Source organism: Ischnura elegans, chromosome 7 (genome assembly GCF_921293095.1).
Source record: "Ischnura elegans chromosome 7, ioIscEleg1.1, whole genome shotgun sequence".
Classification (NCBI taxonomy): domain Eukaryota; kingdom Metazoa; phylum Arthropoda; class Insecta; order Odonata; family Coenagrionidae; genus Ischnura; species Ischnura elegans.
Window position 1 is genome coordinate 70,902,573 of NC_060252.1, and position 14,998 is coordinate 70,917,570.

Sequence of the window (14,998 nt, forward strand, 5' to 3'; positions counted from 1 at the left end):
ACACTTGTAAGGAGTCAAATTTAGCATTACTGATATTATATAGGAAAGTGCCAAATGTACTCGAGTAAACATGGTATTGGAGTACCCAGATAAGAAATATAGTATCCCGAACGCTACTCGATTACCGTCATCATCATCACTGGTCAACATTCCTAAGACTGGTTTGAATCAGCTCCACACTCAATTCTCTTATGAGATAATATTTTCACACCTACGCATTTCTTATCTTTCACATCCTTCTTTTTCCATGTATTTCGTTCGAGGCCTTCCTTTTCCGTTCTTACCATCTACTTGTCCCTCGACGATTGTCTTAATTAGGCCATCGTCTCTCAAGATATGGCCTATAAGGTTGTTCCGTCTTCTTATAAAGGTTTTCATGAGGCTTCTCTTCTCTCCTCCTCTTCTTAGGACTTCCACTTGGTTGATCCATTTGATCCTCATTATTCTTCTGTATCACCACATTTCGAAGGCCTCTACTCTTGATTTCTCTGCGGCTGTCATTGCCCATACCTCACTCCAAAGGAAAGTACGCAAATAGAAGAACTTACATTTGGAGAACAATACTCCAAATGCAAGTTCTGATATCCGTGCGGTCAAACACATACCCGTAGGAGTACTTTCCTTCCTGAGGCACATTTTTACGGAAGCTCACGGTTACCTCGAAGAATCAACAGGGATATATGAATGAATACCTCCGCTTACCCATTTATTTTTTCCTGATTACACATTTATCATTTAGGTACTGGATCACCTGTCTGTGTAATCGAATACCTCTTCTCGAAAACATTTGGCGCAATCCAAATTACTGTGTGAACTTACCATTCTCGGAGGCTCTGCGTCCATGATTAATGTCCTCCATGCAGTCATCCGATGGAGGTCCTCCCGTGCGAAGACTACAGCAGAGACAGAGCTTAAGAGGCTCATAATCTGGGCTTCATCTCGTATTTAGTGGCGTCAAATGATCTTCTGTGGGTCCGATTACCTGAACATATAAAGGAAAATCGAAACATTGATAGTTATATATTTCGTGACGTAGCCATAAAACTATTCAATTTTTTCAAGAGGTTTTATCATGACCAGTGAATTACAAAGGAAGCTAACTTATAAAGAAATGTAATTTTCATAAAATAAAAATAATACTAAAGGAATGAATATCGCATTAATTTGTGCGATAACTTTATGAGCCTCGATTTTATCTTCTATCAAACCACAGTTCATTTAAACTCAGGGGAAAACTAATGGTATCATTATCATTTGAGGTTTAACTGAGTTATCTTGACCCTTGAAAAAGCCAAGTGATATCTTTAAACTTACGAAGCAGTTAAAACGACATAGATATAATTAGGCCTTTTCAACGATTTTTTCTTCGATATTCAAACGCCATCATTAAAAAAAGCTTCCTTAATTCTGTAACAGTGTTGTTCATTAGCCGAGATCTATTAATTCGAGAAAAATATCATCAGCTGTCTTAGCCACAAACATGGACCAAAACAGAAAAAATATTGGATGAAAACACAGGCGTTACCTCGAGGCAAATTTGGGCATTTATTCTGGTAGTTCTTTTCCTTTAATATACATGATTTGGGTACATAATAAGTATTTTAGTGTTAAAATTTAAAATTTTAGTGCCAACTTAATGCAATTTATCGCCATCTTTGAATCATAGCGGGTAGGTCATTTATTTTCCTTCTCCTTGAAAAGGATTCTTCGTCCTGCACGGTAGTGATTCGGGGTGAACGGACCTATACTAATGATCTCTTACGAAGGCGGATATTTTTCCATGTCATATTTGTGAGTCAAAGAATAAATGCACATGAATCCAGTTTCTATATTTTTTATTTACTTTTATGACCTCCACTTTCCAAGGTAGTACGTACAAGTACCAAATCACCTCTTGATGCCTACGCCTTTCTAAGAGCAGAGAAGATTGGAATTTACCCATGTATTGCCTAGCTGAATACTTTTCAAGACTAATGTTCTAAGTCACAGAAAGTGGAAGATTATGAACAAGAGGTGGAACAGTTTAAGAGCTATGGCAAAATAAACTATAGAGGTCCACCATAAAAAATAAGGTGAAACAAAAATACACAAAATAAAACATTAACGGCTATGTAGGTTTACATATAGGCACAAGGTAAGTCAAGATCAATTGATCCAAACTTATGGAACTTACACAATATGCATACACACATTACATACACATTATTACATACTATATTACATACCATGAAATGTAAGCCTTATAGTTTTAAGATAACACCTTATCCAGCTTTTCGCCGACTATTATGCCATTTTTATGTTAATAACGTGATTTTAACCTCTATAACAGTATTTTCTCGCTAATGCCTGAAAAGGTCGACCGGAACGATTTAAGTTTTATTTTTAATCGGGATTTTCAAAGGAATTACGAATATTGCATCAGTTTTTTATCAAAACGACATGTACAGTAGGGTGGGCAAAAAGGTTTTTTTTCCTGATCAAATTTGCCCTGTGCGGGAAAGTTGCGAAATGATATAAGGATCTCGCACACAAAATTTTTTTCAAATCGGATAATATTAACCACTGCCGCCCGAGCTCTAAAGTTTAAAATTTTTCGAAAAATCAGGCTGATTTCAGAATCAAACGGCTATGAAGACGAATTTTATGAAAATATGGGATAATGGATAATAACAAAGAGTGGATACATGTTTATAGCTTATGAAAATGAAATTTGACGTTTTTTTGACAAAATCTATGGTTAAAAAAATGTCTATGAATTAACAACAAAATTAGATTATAGACCACCCGCACAACACCACTCATTTTTGCCTACATTTCTAAAACACCATTTTGGGGGCTAAATTGCAGGTAAAATAATATTTATTTCCATTGAATTTCATTTCTTATCAAATAAGTCATCATATGGTAGTAAATAATCCGACAAAAAGTAATAATAAGGTAAATTATTTGAAATTAACATCGATCATAATGACGAATAACGTACCTGTGGAGCTATTTTCAACAAGAAATTCAGCCAAGGCTTAGAAAAAACAGAACCTGAACACCAAGCATTTCACTAAGTAGCTCTCTGCTAGTTTCGTAAAGAAAATACCCAGAACTCACCACGAGGAAGAGGCTACCATCGAGTTCAACCCGTGTCCCCCAGCCAACCTTCCAAAGGATTACGGGAGGATTGACGCAATGGTTAGAATAGAGGGAAAGCGTACCAGGTGTGGAGTGAAGTGCGTGATGTTTGTTGCACCCGAAAATTTCATGGGTAATGATTTGCCCGCTTATCAAGAGATGATGAAAATGTTTTTGTACTCTCGGTACATAGAAGAAGAAAGTTAAAATAACATTATTTCTCTTTCGGGAATCGCGGAGACAGTGGCTTATGCCATTGAAGGCATTTGGTATAGATCATCTATCCCAGTTGTTGGATATAGGCAACTTGTTTGATAAATGTTTCAATATCATGGAAATAATCGCAATATTCTTCAATCAGTCAACAAGAATGCTTTCATTGATCTAAAGCAAGACTTTCTTCGTCACGCACGTCAGCTTTTTGATGTTGCGGCATGTAAATTGCTTTAGTGAGACTGATTCTGTTTGTGATATTCTTTCGAAAATGCCTTGTTTAGAATGGGAATTCCCTAAGGACAGAGAATTGGCAGGAAAATGAAGATAGGCGCCATCGATGTGCAGGAGACCAAAAATAGGAAGACGAGGCTTTGCAGGTTAGAAGGAACAAAAAAACACCCGAATGTTCCACCCTATTTTGTCATAAGACTTCTGTTCGGAAGACTCAGGTGGTGAAATGACATTGAACGGAGAGTTATGTGATACAAGTGAAGGAGAGGATTTCATGGAAAAAGGTTAGTGTAAATAATTTGAAATTGCCAAGATTTGCATCATCGTGTGAATAATTCTGCATGTCAAACCATACCTCTGCAGCACTTGCATCTGCGCACCTAATAGATATCGGGTTGGTTACTCAAGGAGTCAATGTACTTTATGTTGACAAGAACAAAGTTAGAAGGGAAAGAGAAAGATTGCGCACATCTCTTCGGAGGAATGTGGGAACTGTTAAACTGCAAGCTCTTTACTTCGACGAGAGGAAAGACTCTGCTTTCGTTTATAGTCAATCAAAGTGAAAAACAATAGGTGAGGATCATGTAACTCTCGTTCAACAGCCCGGTTCACGCTACTTATGGCATGTCACCCCATGTGTCAGCAAAGCTATTGGCCTCTAAGATTCCATAACGAATTTTCTAGGGGAGGAAATGATCATTATCGATGGACTCCAAGCAATTGTGTGCGATGGAACTGAGGTTAACACCGGAAGCCATGCTGGAGTAATCAGGAGTATGGAAATGGCCCTAAGAAGACCTTTGCATTGGTTTGTTTGCCTGCTTCGTTGCAATGAACTATCGTTCAGAACCGTCAAAAGAACTGATGACCCTGGCAAAATTTGTTATCGAAGTTTACGCTCCAATGCGGTTTTCAATAAAATTGAGACAACATTGAACAGAAGTCCTGAAGTATATTATGAACATGATTCTTCTTATGAAATATATAGATAGAGACATCAAATTACGCCGCCACTCTATGATTCAGGGAAATGTGATTTTGCTCACCCAGAGAATATTCCGCTTGCAATGTTAGCCGATGAACGCAGACAAATTCGTGCAATGGCCATCACAAATACATTGAAATCGAGAGAAACTCAGCAGGAGGAATTGAGGAAATTCGAATTTTCCAAAGCTAACCTTCGATGGAGTGAAGAGTTCTCAGGATCGCCACCGGGTCAGGAACTCCATATCTGCCGACGTTTCGATGTCCGGCACGGTCATCGTCCTCAGGGCTATGAATGAACACTTCGGCAGATATGGAGTTCCTGACCCGGTGGCGATCCCGAGAACTCTTCCCTCAGTCCATTCAACGGGAAAGCACAAAATCTTTCTAAACTTCGATGCTCAAAATTAAATCGACTTGGTTGACTGTGAACCAATTGAGGTAAATCAACCACCAATAGTAGCTGGGATGACAAACAAAAACTTGGAAGACCTTGTTACGGAAAGATCTGTATTTGAAGTACCTTTTCCCTGCCATACTCAAGCAGTTGAAAGGATGATACAAATGATAATGTTAGCATAAAAATCCGTGTGCAGTATAGAACGTAGGCATGGATGGGCATTATCGTGCATAAGAGACGGATAATAATAATAATCATAGAATAGAATAATTTTCTCAGAGTAATTGATGTGCTTTCACAATCGTGTCCTTCGGAAGGTTGGCTGGGGGACACGGGTGGAACTCGATGGTAGCCTCTTCCTCGTGGTGAGTTCTGGGTATTTTCTTTACGAAACTAGCAGAGAGCTACTTAGTGAAATGCTTGGTGTTCAGGTTCTGTTTTTTCTAAGCCTTGGCTGAATTTCTTGTTGAAAATAGCTCCACAGGTACGTTATTCGTCATTATGATCGATGTTAATTTCAAATAATTTACCTTATTATTACTTTTTGTCGGATTATTTACTACCATATGATGACTTATTTGATAAGAAATGAAATTCAATGGAAATAAATATTATTTTACCTGCAATTTAGCCCCCAAAATGGTGTTTTAGAAATGTAGGCAAAAATGAGTGGTGTTGTGCGGGTGGTCTATAATCTAATTTTGTTGTTAATTCATAGACATTTTTTTAACCATAGATTTTGTCAAAAAAACGTCAAATTTCATTTTCATAAGCTATAAACATGTATCCACTCTTTGTTATTATCCATTATCCCATATTTTCATAAAATTCGTCTTCATAGCCGTTTGATTCTGAAATCAGCCTGATTTTTCGAAAAATTTTAAACTTTAGAGCTCGGGCGGCAGTGGTTAATATTATCCGATTTGAAAAAAATTTTGTGTGCGAGATCCTTATATCATTTCGCAACTTTCCCGCACAGGGCAAATTTGATCAGGAAAAAAAACCTTTTTTCGGCCCACCCTAATGTACAGGTTACTTATACGGAGGTTTTACTGTAAGTATATAGCTGATTTTTATGAAATTTATGCTTTCCCGATGAGTGCAAATTGACAGTGAAATTCAAAGACAGGTGCACCCATTACGAGGTCAGACAATGGCGGAGGACAGAGGAACCAAACCACCATTCCCTTTATTACAATGTCTATTATGTCATCTCCCCTAGTATAATTTTTAAATAGCACTGAATTTTTTTAAATAATGAGAAAGGAAAAGCAAGGCGTTTTTTACCTAAAATGAAAGAATCGTATAAATATCAATGATTTCAAGCAAGATTTCTAAATTTATCTGTTTTTTTCCTCTAAGTATCACTAATCATTATTTTAACCTAATTTCATCACATAATCGTTGCAGACATCGCAATAAGACATTATTTACGTATTTTTTGGCTTAAGTAAAATAATTTTCTTTGCAATTACTATAACCTGGCACCAGATTATATTCGTATGACTCCTGTCAAGAAGAAAAAGTAAATATTACTTCATAACCTTCATAAAATTCTGTAGACAGGTAAGTAAAACAGTGTTTATGGGATGAATGAATCATTTAGAGAAGAAGTCATGATTATATTTATGTATTTTACGATTTCTGTTCCTCCTAAAACTTAATTTTGTTAACGATGAGTGATATTTATAATATTTTGGTGTGATTTCCGCCCTAACACAACTACGTATAGATATCTTAACCAGAGGCAATGCCAGCCACAATGCTATCCAAAGCCAGCAAAATACTATATGTGGCTGAAGAACTTTTAAAATTTTCATTGGATGAATTGCCAACTTTGATGCAGCGTAACTTTGGCATAATGGATGTTTCAAGCCGTAGCTTTTGTAAAAATAGAGAAAAAAGCAGAAAATGAGTCCGGGATGTTTTTTTATTTGAGCAATCTGGCTTCAGTGCCATTTGCTGTTAGTTTAAGTGGCATTGTGATCAGTTCACATCTACATATGCTTTAAATACGATAAATGTAAGGCCATGAATTTATTCTAAAATAAACTTCCACCCATAAAAATATTTAAATTTAGTATGTAATTAAAGAGGATTGGACACTGAATTTTCATAAAATCAGTTCAGCGATATTCCTCAGCAATTGCCTATGCCAACTCTTCCATGTTATTTAGCTTTTCACCAGTCTCTGCGATCACCTTCCCTAACTATGGTCACATGCTATGGTATTTAAACCCATGCAATTCACAGTTTGGTACAATGTGAAACATTTAAAATCGCTGTTTTGAGTTCAACACTGAAGATAGCACACAAAATATTTACTCTGCTATTCCAGAATGGCAATTAAATAATACTGCATATCAAAGTAGTATATACAGCGGTGGAATGAATGGTCTGAGATGAAGAAGGTGAAAGAACGGAGCGGAGGAGATACAAAGAAGTGCTAGACAAGGTGGGCAAGGGGATGAGATAAGGATGAGACAATGTTTGAATGTAAGGGGAACTGAGCGGAGAAGGAACGTTACAATCTGTTTCAGAGGTTAGAATACTTGATGAGCGGGTTAGGGGTATATGATTTTATTTGGTGAGTCAAGGAAGAGAATAGGATTTAAAGATAGAATGAAAGGAAGTAGGACTTACTATGAATTGAAGAGAGAATCCCAAAGAGAGACGGTTAGAATTATTCACAAATGCTCCATGTAGACCTACCTAAATCGGTGAACATTGCAATAATAATAATAAAAGTATGCTTAATATAATGACAAATAAATTAGTTGAACAGTCGAAGAATATGCAACAGCATTTCTTCCACAGTCCTTGTTTTCCATTAATTACCTTGCGCATCTTAAATGCCAGAGAGACTACATATGCCAAAAGAACTTTCACTTTAAATACTGCAAATTCATGACCAGTTCCAAGGACCCCAAGAGGGAATGAAAACAGATGGCGTAATGACAACATAAAATATTCCTGTAATTAGGGATATTGTTGTACACATTTCTGTCCTTGCTAACTAATCACTTTCCAGGATTTCTTCATGGCTTCCGCATTCAGTGTCCTCTTCCCGGGAATAGCATGCAGCTTGTCACGTGCGAAGGCATATCAAAATACCACTCCAGAGGAGCGATGATTAATGAGTCGTGAAGCCCAGCAGATTAGGGATTCAGCCGTGAGCCTCTCGAAAGCACGTGCAGCGGAATGCCACATGCAGAGAGAGTCTTTGCCGTTGTTCAGCACACCCCCACGAAGTCCTTCCAGGAGCAGCCTTTGAAACAGCACTTGAACAGGGCTTTCTCCGCCCGCGCGAATCTCTCGAGGTCTCCCTCCGACTCCGCTAGAGCCAGCACCTCCGGGGGCACGACTCCGTCCGGTGTTTCGAGAAACAGCCGTCGGCGCGACAGAGGCAGGCTGGGATTCTCCATTCCTTCCCGCCAAAAATAAAAACGAGATCGATTAGCTGCCAAGACCGTGAATATTTCAAGTAAAGAGATAGATTCTCGAACATTTTCCCTGATCCCAATTCCCTTACAACCATGTTCCCTAAAATGCTTTTTTTCATATCTGTTCAGATACGACCCTCCTACCACAGCTTGAAGGCAGTTAGTCTCAACATGAACCCGAACTACAGACGCCATATTACCTGTAATTGTAAAGCACTGCGTGAAACAAGTGACTTTGTGCGCAGTCAGTCAGGTGCAAATTTATATATAACAAGGACGAAGTTCGCCACGAAAAAATATTTGGGTCAGCCGGAATCCGAAAATTCGATATCGGGAGAATCGGGTTCGAAAACTCGGCTAACCCAAATGTTTTTCATGGTGAACTTCATCCTTTTTGTAAATATCCATACTGGAAGAGCCCATTGACTCATTCATTCAATCCTAAGTTCTTACTCTCAACTAACTAAGAACTCACCCCGGATTTAGCCATTCAGAATAGCCCATTAACGACATGGTTTTCAGAAAATTTTGTGGGATTGCGCAACACAACTCCAAGGATATTAAGCCGGCTGACGTCAAGGGAGTCATGAGGTGTGTTCCAGTAATGGTACCCGCTAAGCTCTTCATGACAGCGCTGAGGGAATTTTGAGGATAGAATCAGAATTTTTTATGGAGATCGGGTTGGTGTGATGGCGAGAATGTTGGCTTCCCACCCAGTGGGCTCGGGTTCAAATCCCAGCGATGGTAGAAAATTTTCGGAGACTGCCCGATCCCTGCTGGAATGTTGTGTGGAGGATATTACAAGCGCAACACTCCGTCGGGTGGAACGACGGGTTTCTCTCCATCCTTCCTTCATGGCGCAAATGACCTAAGCTGTCGGTCGCCTCCTCCAAATACCATACCAATAAGAATTTTGCATTCCAAGTGAGTCTCGGTGTAGAGGAATGGAGAAGGTGAAGAGGACAAGTGATGACGAAGTGCTGGACATTTTGGGTGAAGAGAGGCAGCTTCTAGATGAGATCCGGAAAGGCAGAAGGTATGGATGAACCGAGTAGGTGCTTAGAGGGGAGGAGATGTTGGAAACAGTATTAGAGGGTGGAATGTAGGGTAAACGAGGGAAAGGAAGGAAGAGAATTAGATTTTAGATAGAATGAAGGGGAGTAGGCCTTACTATGAATTGAACAGGGAAGTACATGAAGAAGGAGGAAACTGCAAGAATGCTTCTTCAGTGCTTCATGGAAACCTTCCTTGAGGGGTAGAATACTTTAATAAGTCAGTCAGTCAATAGTGAGTCAGCGGGAGGATGAAATGGGAATGTTGAACAGCAAATAAATGCTGTTAACACATACTTCAAGGGTAATTATTCAGCTTTATTGGGAAGGAATGGAGAAAAAATTACCTCCTATGTATTTTTACTTACGAGTAAAAACAAGCATACTTAAACTTTGACGTTAGGTCTTCAGATAATTTGACATTAGGTCTTCAGATAATATTTATGACGCCAAGAAACTAAAACTGGGCAAAGAAAAACAAAATGAATGAGTAATAGGACCTAAAGAAAAAGGAATCATCTAACTGTCGGTCATTAATGTCGATATATCTATAAAAGCCACGAAATCAAAAGAAAAACATGTTGCTGGAGGGAAAAGTATTTTAATATAATAACGTGCTTTCAGGGGCAGAATGGGTTTATTTCCTCGGAATAGGATTTGAGTAACGAAAAACTGTTTAAATTCGAATACGAGATGGATGGGAGTCTCTTCGACCACCCTACTATAGTAAGTATTAATCTGGAATCTTCATCATAGCACATTATGTGAGTATTGCTCATAGATGATGCTGGGCTAAAATTATGGTAAAACTTAACTCTGGCATAGTTCCCGCACCTAGGCTGAATCGGGTGACGACTGATAAAAATAAGATTGGAACATCATAAGAAGATGAAAGAACAGTTCGAAATGGAAGAAATTTATTGACGGACCTAAATAGGATCTAAAATAACAGAAGACCCAAGTAGTAAGAGTGAGAATCTAACTTTAAGCTATATGAGCTTATGCTTCATTATTTCAAAAATTGAATTGACGCCAATCAGCTCAATCTCTCAAATTTATCGTTAAAGAGAATTTTCGAACATCGATTATCTCTTTTATGAGCCTAAGATACCCATGTATGTATTTCATTTTAAATCCGATACTCCTGCTTATTTTTCCGGTTTGAAATAAATGGAAATAGGCTTCACAGTAGAAATAAGTAACATGAAAAAACGCCCTCTTCATGGTAAGCCAATCTGTCCTATCTCAGTTCTCGGATTTGGCCATTTCTATCTAGTTCGCATGCGAAGAGAAAGAAAATCACTGATATTTATTGTTACTCAGGGAGTAGAACCACTGAGTGAGTGAGAGAGTGACCTGCACTTTAGTCCCTCATGCTGAAGTGTGAGTGCTGACCTTCGACGCCCTGTCCCCAAGATGACTCCAGCTCCACCTGTTGTTGGGCACCTTCGCCACCCTCGGCAACACTCGGTGCAGACCTTTGACCCCTCCGGTAACGGTCGCAGTGAGACAAGAGCATCTGTCGGATGTACTCCTTGTTGCAGCCCAAGGGGAGCACCACATTGCGAACAGCGCTGGTTGGGGTCGAGGTCAGCGTGGCGGCTGCGACAACCACGATGAGAACCAGCGGCATCATCTTGGAATTGGGCTGTTTGCGATGCGCTGGGGGCGATAACAACAGATCCAAACTCCCAAGGATCACACAATAAATTATTTGGCAGAGAATTAATAGATACGCGGTGAAACTGGAAGAAAACTTCTGCCGTGCAATACTCCGATGAGTGCAAAAGCGATCACTAGGTGAGGGTCTACTCCACGTGGTACTGCTCCGGATTAACTTTCAAAAGCATGTTCCGGCACGGAATTCGGCACGTGGAAGAGGCAAGTGGCAGAGTCTGAAGAGAATATAGGATCCTTCACTGCCGCGGGCGATGCTTTTTAAATCGAAATTCTGAAAAAAATTCCGGAGAGATTAATTCACCGAGCGAATTCAAAACGTATATACGTGATGTGTTTAAAATGACGGATAGGTGATAATAAACGATACAGGAGCGTAGAGCACGAAGGTCTGTGATGTCTCTCTCTTTCGTGTCGACATATATATAGCTCTAGACATGGATGGGTGTGGATTCAAACGCCGCGATGGCTGCCGAACTGCGTATAAATTCGGGGAAGCGTTCCAGAAGCTTGACAGATGTACCGATTATAAGCACGCGTTCCCAGCGCTCTTCAAATACCACCATTCTTTCACGATCTTATGGAAGACTTATTTACTTACTTTTCCTCCCTCCACGAATTGGTGCGGTGGTGCGACATAACTGAGCATAACACGAATGCCGTGGGCAAGGTCGCATGCGCAGAAAAGCTCGTGGTAAATTGTTTTCTAATGATCCGCAAAGACAACCCAAACACTTCTGAATATCGCCAAAATAATACAAAAACATTATTTCAAAGGCAAATTAAAATGTTCCTTTCTGTTTGGCTGTCAGGCGCGGTTAGGTTTAACGATTTTGAAGTAAATTAAATATAATAATACTTACGTGTATAGATATTACATAGATATTAGCCAAAATAGTTTATACATAACGCCTGTTGTTCAAAAATTATCAATTAAAAATCATGTACACACCAGTAGCACTTGGTAATCAAGCAATTCAGACAAACCATTATCTTCTTTCGAACTATATATTGATAACGGGTATCCAGGGCGGGCCCGCAAAGTTTACGCTCTTGAGAGCCGGGTTGAGAGCCCGACGACGCCTCCAGGGAGAGGATAGGGATGGAAGGTAGGAGATACGGAAAAACCCGCGCCGCCATTAGGACGACGGAGCCCACTACTCGCGAAACCATAATTTAATGTGACAACAAAATTGGAAGATTATTCTATAATGAGAATAATCTCTCGATTATGTCGTTGTATTTCGTATCATAAAGATATATGGTATGGATAATTATTATCTCAGACCCTTATTTGTTAGTAATTTGTACTTCTAATGTAGCTTGCAGCTTATGAAATCGGTGAACAATTGAAATTAAACTGAAACCTGTTTCTTATACAAAAAGCATTTCGTGTTCTAACGTTAACTTCATCCTATTCCATAATTTCTGCAGACTGCAATAACTTGCTAATGCATCTGCTTACGCGCAGGGAAAGTAAATGAATGATCCCGCGTCAAACACACGCCTGTGTTTTAAATTAATTATTCATTTAAATATAAATATAATGTGAGTCAACTACCGTGCAAGGAAGTCCGAGTAGCCAAATGCCAAAAAATCATTTCCTACTGTTACAGAGAAATCGCTGTCGCTTAGTCTAGGTGGCTAATTTTCAATTTAGCCTCCCACGCGACCATTATAGAGCATATTTCATGAAAATAAAATTCTAATTGTAGTCTTTAACCTACCCCGAGGTTTTAAGGTTTTAAGAGTGAACTCATAACTTGTGACGGGCAACAAGTGGCGAGCTGTGACCAGAGGAGAGAGCACGAGCCAAGAGCAATCGTTGTATCCTGGGAGTTGGCTACCCGCCGGACATGATATCATTTAGTGAGAAAAAATTTCATTGCCGCGAGAGTGATAGCTCGGGCGAGATTGTGGTGCAAGATCGTACCTCTAAACTAGTTCCCCCGCCATATATATCAGTTAAATCACAATCTACCCCACTTTTTATTCCTGCTTCCCTCAACTTTATCCATTGGGGATGTCGACTGGAACTTGACGTGGAAAAGAGAGGAAGGGTTGATGATGTAATCATTACTTAAGATTTGTCCACGTTACATGATAATATTTGTCAGCTACTTCATGGAGTATACGTATCTCATCATCCCCAGGGAAAAATCGTCGCCTCGGAGCCCGAAAGAAAACACTTCGACGGCTAAATGTGAGCGAGGACGTGAGTTTCCTGAGTGCATTCCATCCAATAGGGCTTATGCCTCTGGAGTTTGACGCCTGTCTCGCTAGCGTGGTTGCGTCCGCGTCCGTCCTCCATTTTCCATTCCGGATTTATTTCATGGAAAAACATAGTAGACAAGGAAATTATTAAATCCTGACTCGAGTGAAAATTATCGGACAAGTAAGGGGCGGTTACCAAATTTATTTTTCTGCGGGCTAATTCGTCACTGCTAAGCTTTAAGCCGCTGATTGCGTCCGTCAAGTTGCGGATGGAAGGTAGACTTCTAAAAATGTAGAGGTTATCAGCGATATAAGGGAGCTTACTCGACGAATATGCAGTCGTGGACAAAGGCGACGGCGTTCTGTCGGCGCAAACCAAAACTATCTAATTTTCAACGAAGATATCCTAGTGCCCACAATTTTATTTACAGATTACTACTCGTGTTTCAATGGTTATACAATCATCCTCAGGTACTGATAGAAACTGAATTATCTAGGCGATTTTACAATGGCCAAAACAGGCTCATAAAGAAGCCGTCACCTATCTAATTTTCAACGAAGATATCCTAGTGCCCACAATTTTATTTACAGATTACTACTCGTGTTTCAATGGTTATACAATCATCCTCAGGTACTGATAAAAACTGAATTATCTAGGCGATTTTACAATGGCCAAAACAGGCTCATAAAGAAGCCGTCACCGCGGCCATGAAATCATGGCGTCGACATTGTGAAAAATGTGTACACCTGCAGGGAGATTACGTCGAGAAGTAACAACGCTATCATAGCTTTCGGATGACTAGCCAATAAGATTAAAAATCGGAGGCCTTAGAACTTGAATGCACCTCGTATAGTGTTGGCCAAAGTAACCCTACCTTAAGGTATTGTTTTCTTTGCGTCTCGAATATGAATAATTACAGCAGGAACGTTAAGGAATAATGAGAGCAAAGCGGGTTGCATTCTATAGTGTCTTCTGCATTGAGCTGTAAGTTGGGTTGCCTGCCCAATGGGGTCGATATTGAAGAAGTCGGCCGAGAAAAGCCTTTTCATATAGAAGCGGTGAGTTCACATTTTGGGCGGTTATTCCATATTTTTGGAAAAAAAGTTTGAAAAATCGATTCTTTGCTTGACAAATTTTATTATTATAAATAGACTTGACTCGTTCGGAATAAACTCGACTTGTTCATCTTCCACGTAAATTTTCTAAAGAACGAATAAATTAACACGCTTAATACGGATAACGAGAATTCTCGTTTTTACTGCTGACTTTTAATTTTGCCAATTTAATTTAATTATTTATATTTTGTTCATATGTAACGGGCAACTATCATGAATAATACGATTTTGCATAGGTCGTACACTTTTAGAATGTCTAAATTTATTTTTTGTTTAAAGAAATTCAAGTCGCTACTTTCACGCATTTCCATCACACCCAAAAAAAATGAGTTACATCATACCTTAGTAAAAAAAATTCCATTAAACAAATTAGAAACAATGGCACTTTAAATAGAAGAGTTTTAAGGTGTCCAGGTTTAAATACCTGCCGGAGAAAAGGGGTAATAAGCATTTAAACAATGCCGCACGCAACGTATTAAATAAAACGTTTTCGCAGGTCCTCTTTTTTGCAATACATGAAGGCGCCAAACTCAACGACCGCC

At 39.2% G+C, this 14,998-nt stretch overlaps 1 protein-coding gene across 1 annotated transcript; it reads right to left on the minus strand.

Moving 5' to 3' along the window:
• Positions 1–6,866: 6,866 nt before the first annotated feature.
• LOC124162232 lies at positions 6,867–11,535 on the minus strand. Its single transcript, XM_046538693.1, has 2 exons — positions 10,845–11,535; positions 6,867–8,381 (listed from the first exon to the last, which is right to left on the minus strand). Exons 1-2 carry the CDS (start codon positions 11,083–11,085, stop codon positions 8,188–8,190), a joined length of 435 nt encoding a protein of 144 aa, XP_046394649.1. The 5' UTR covers positions 11,086–11,535; the 3' UTR covers positions 6,867–8,187.
• Between the last annotated feature and the right edge of the window lie 3,463 nt (positions 11,536–14,998).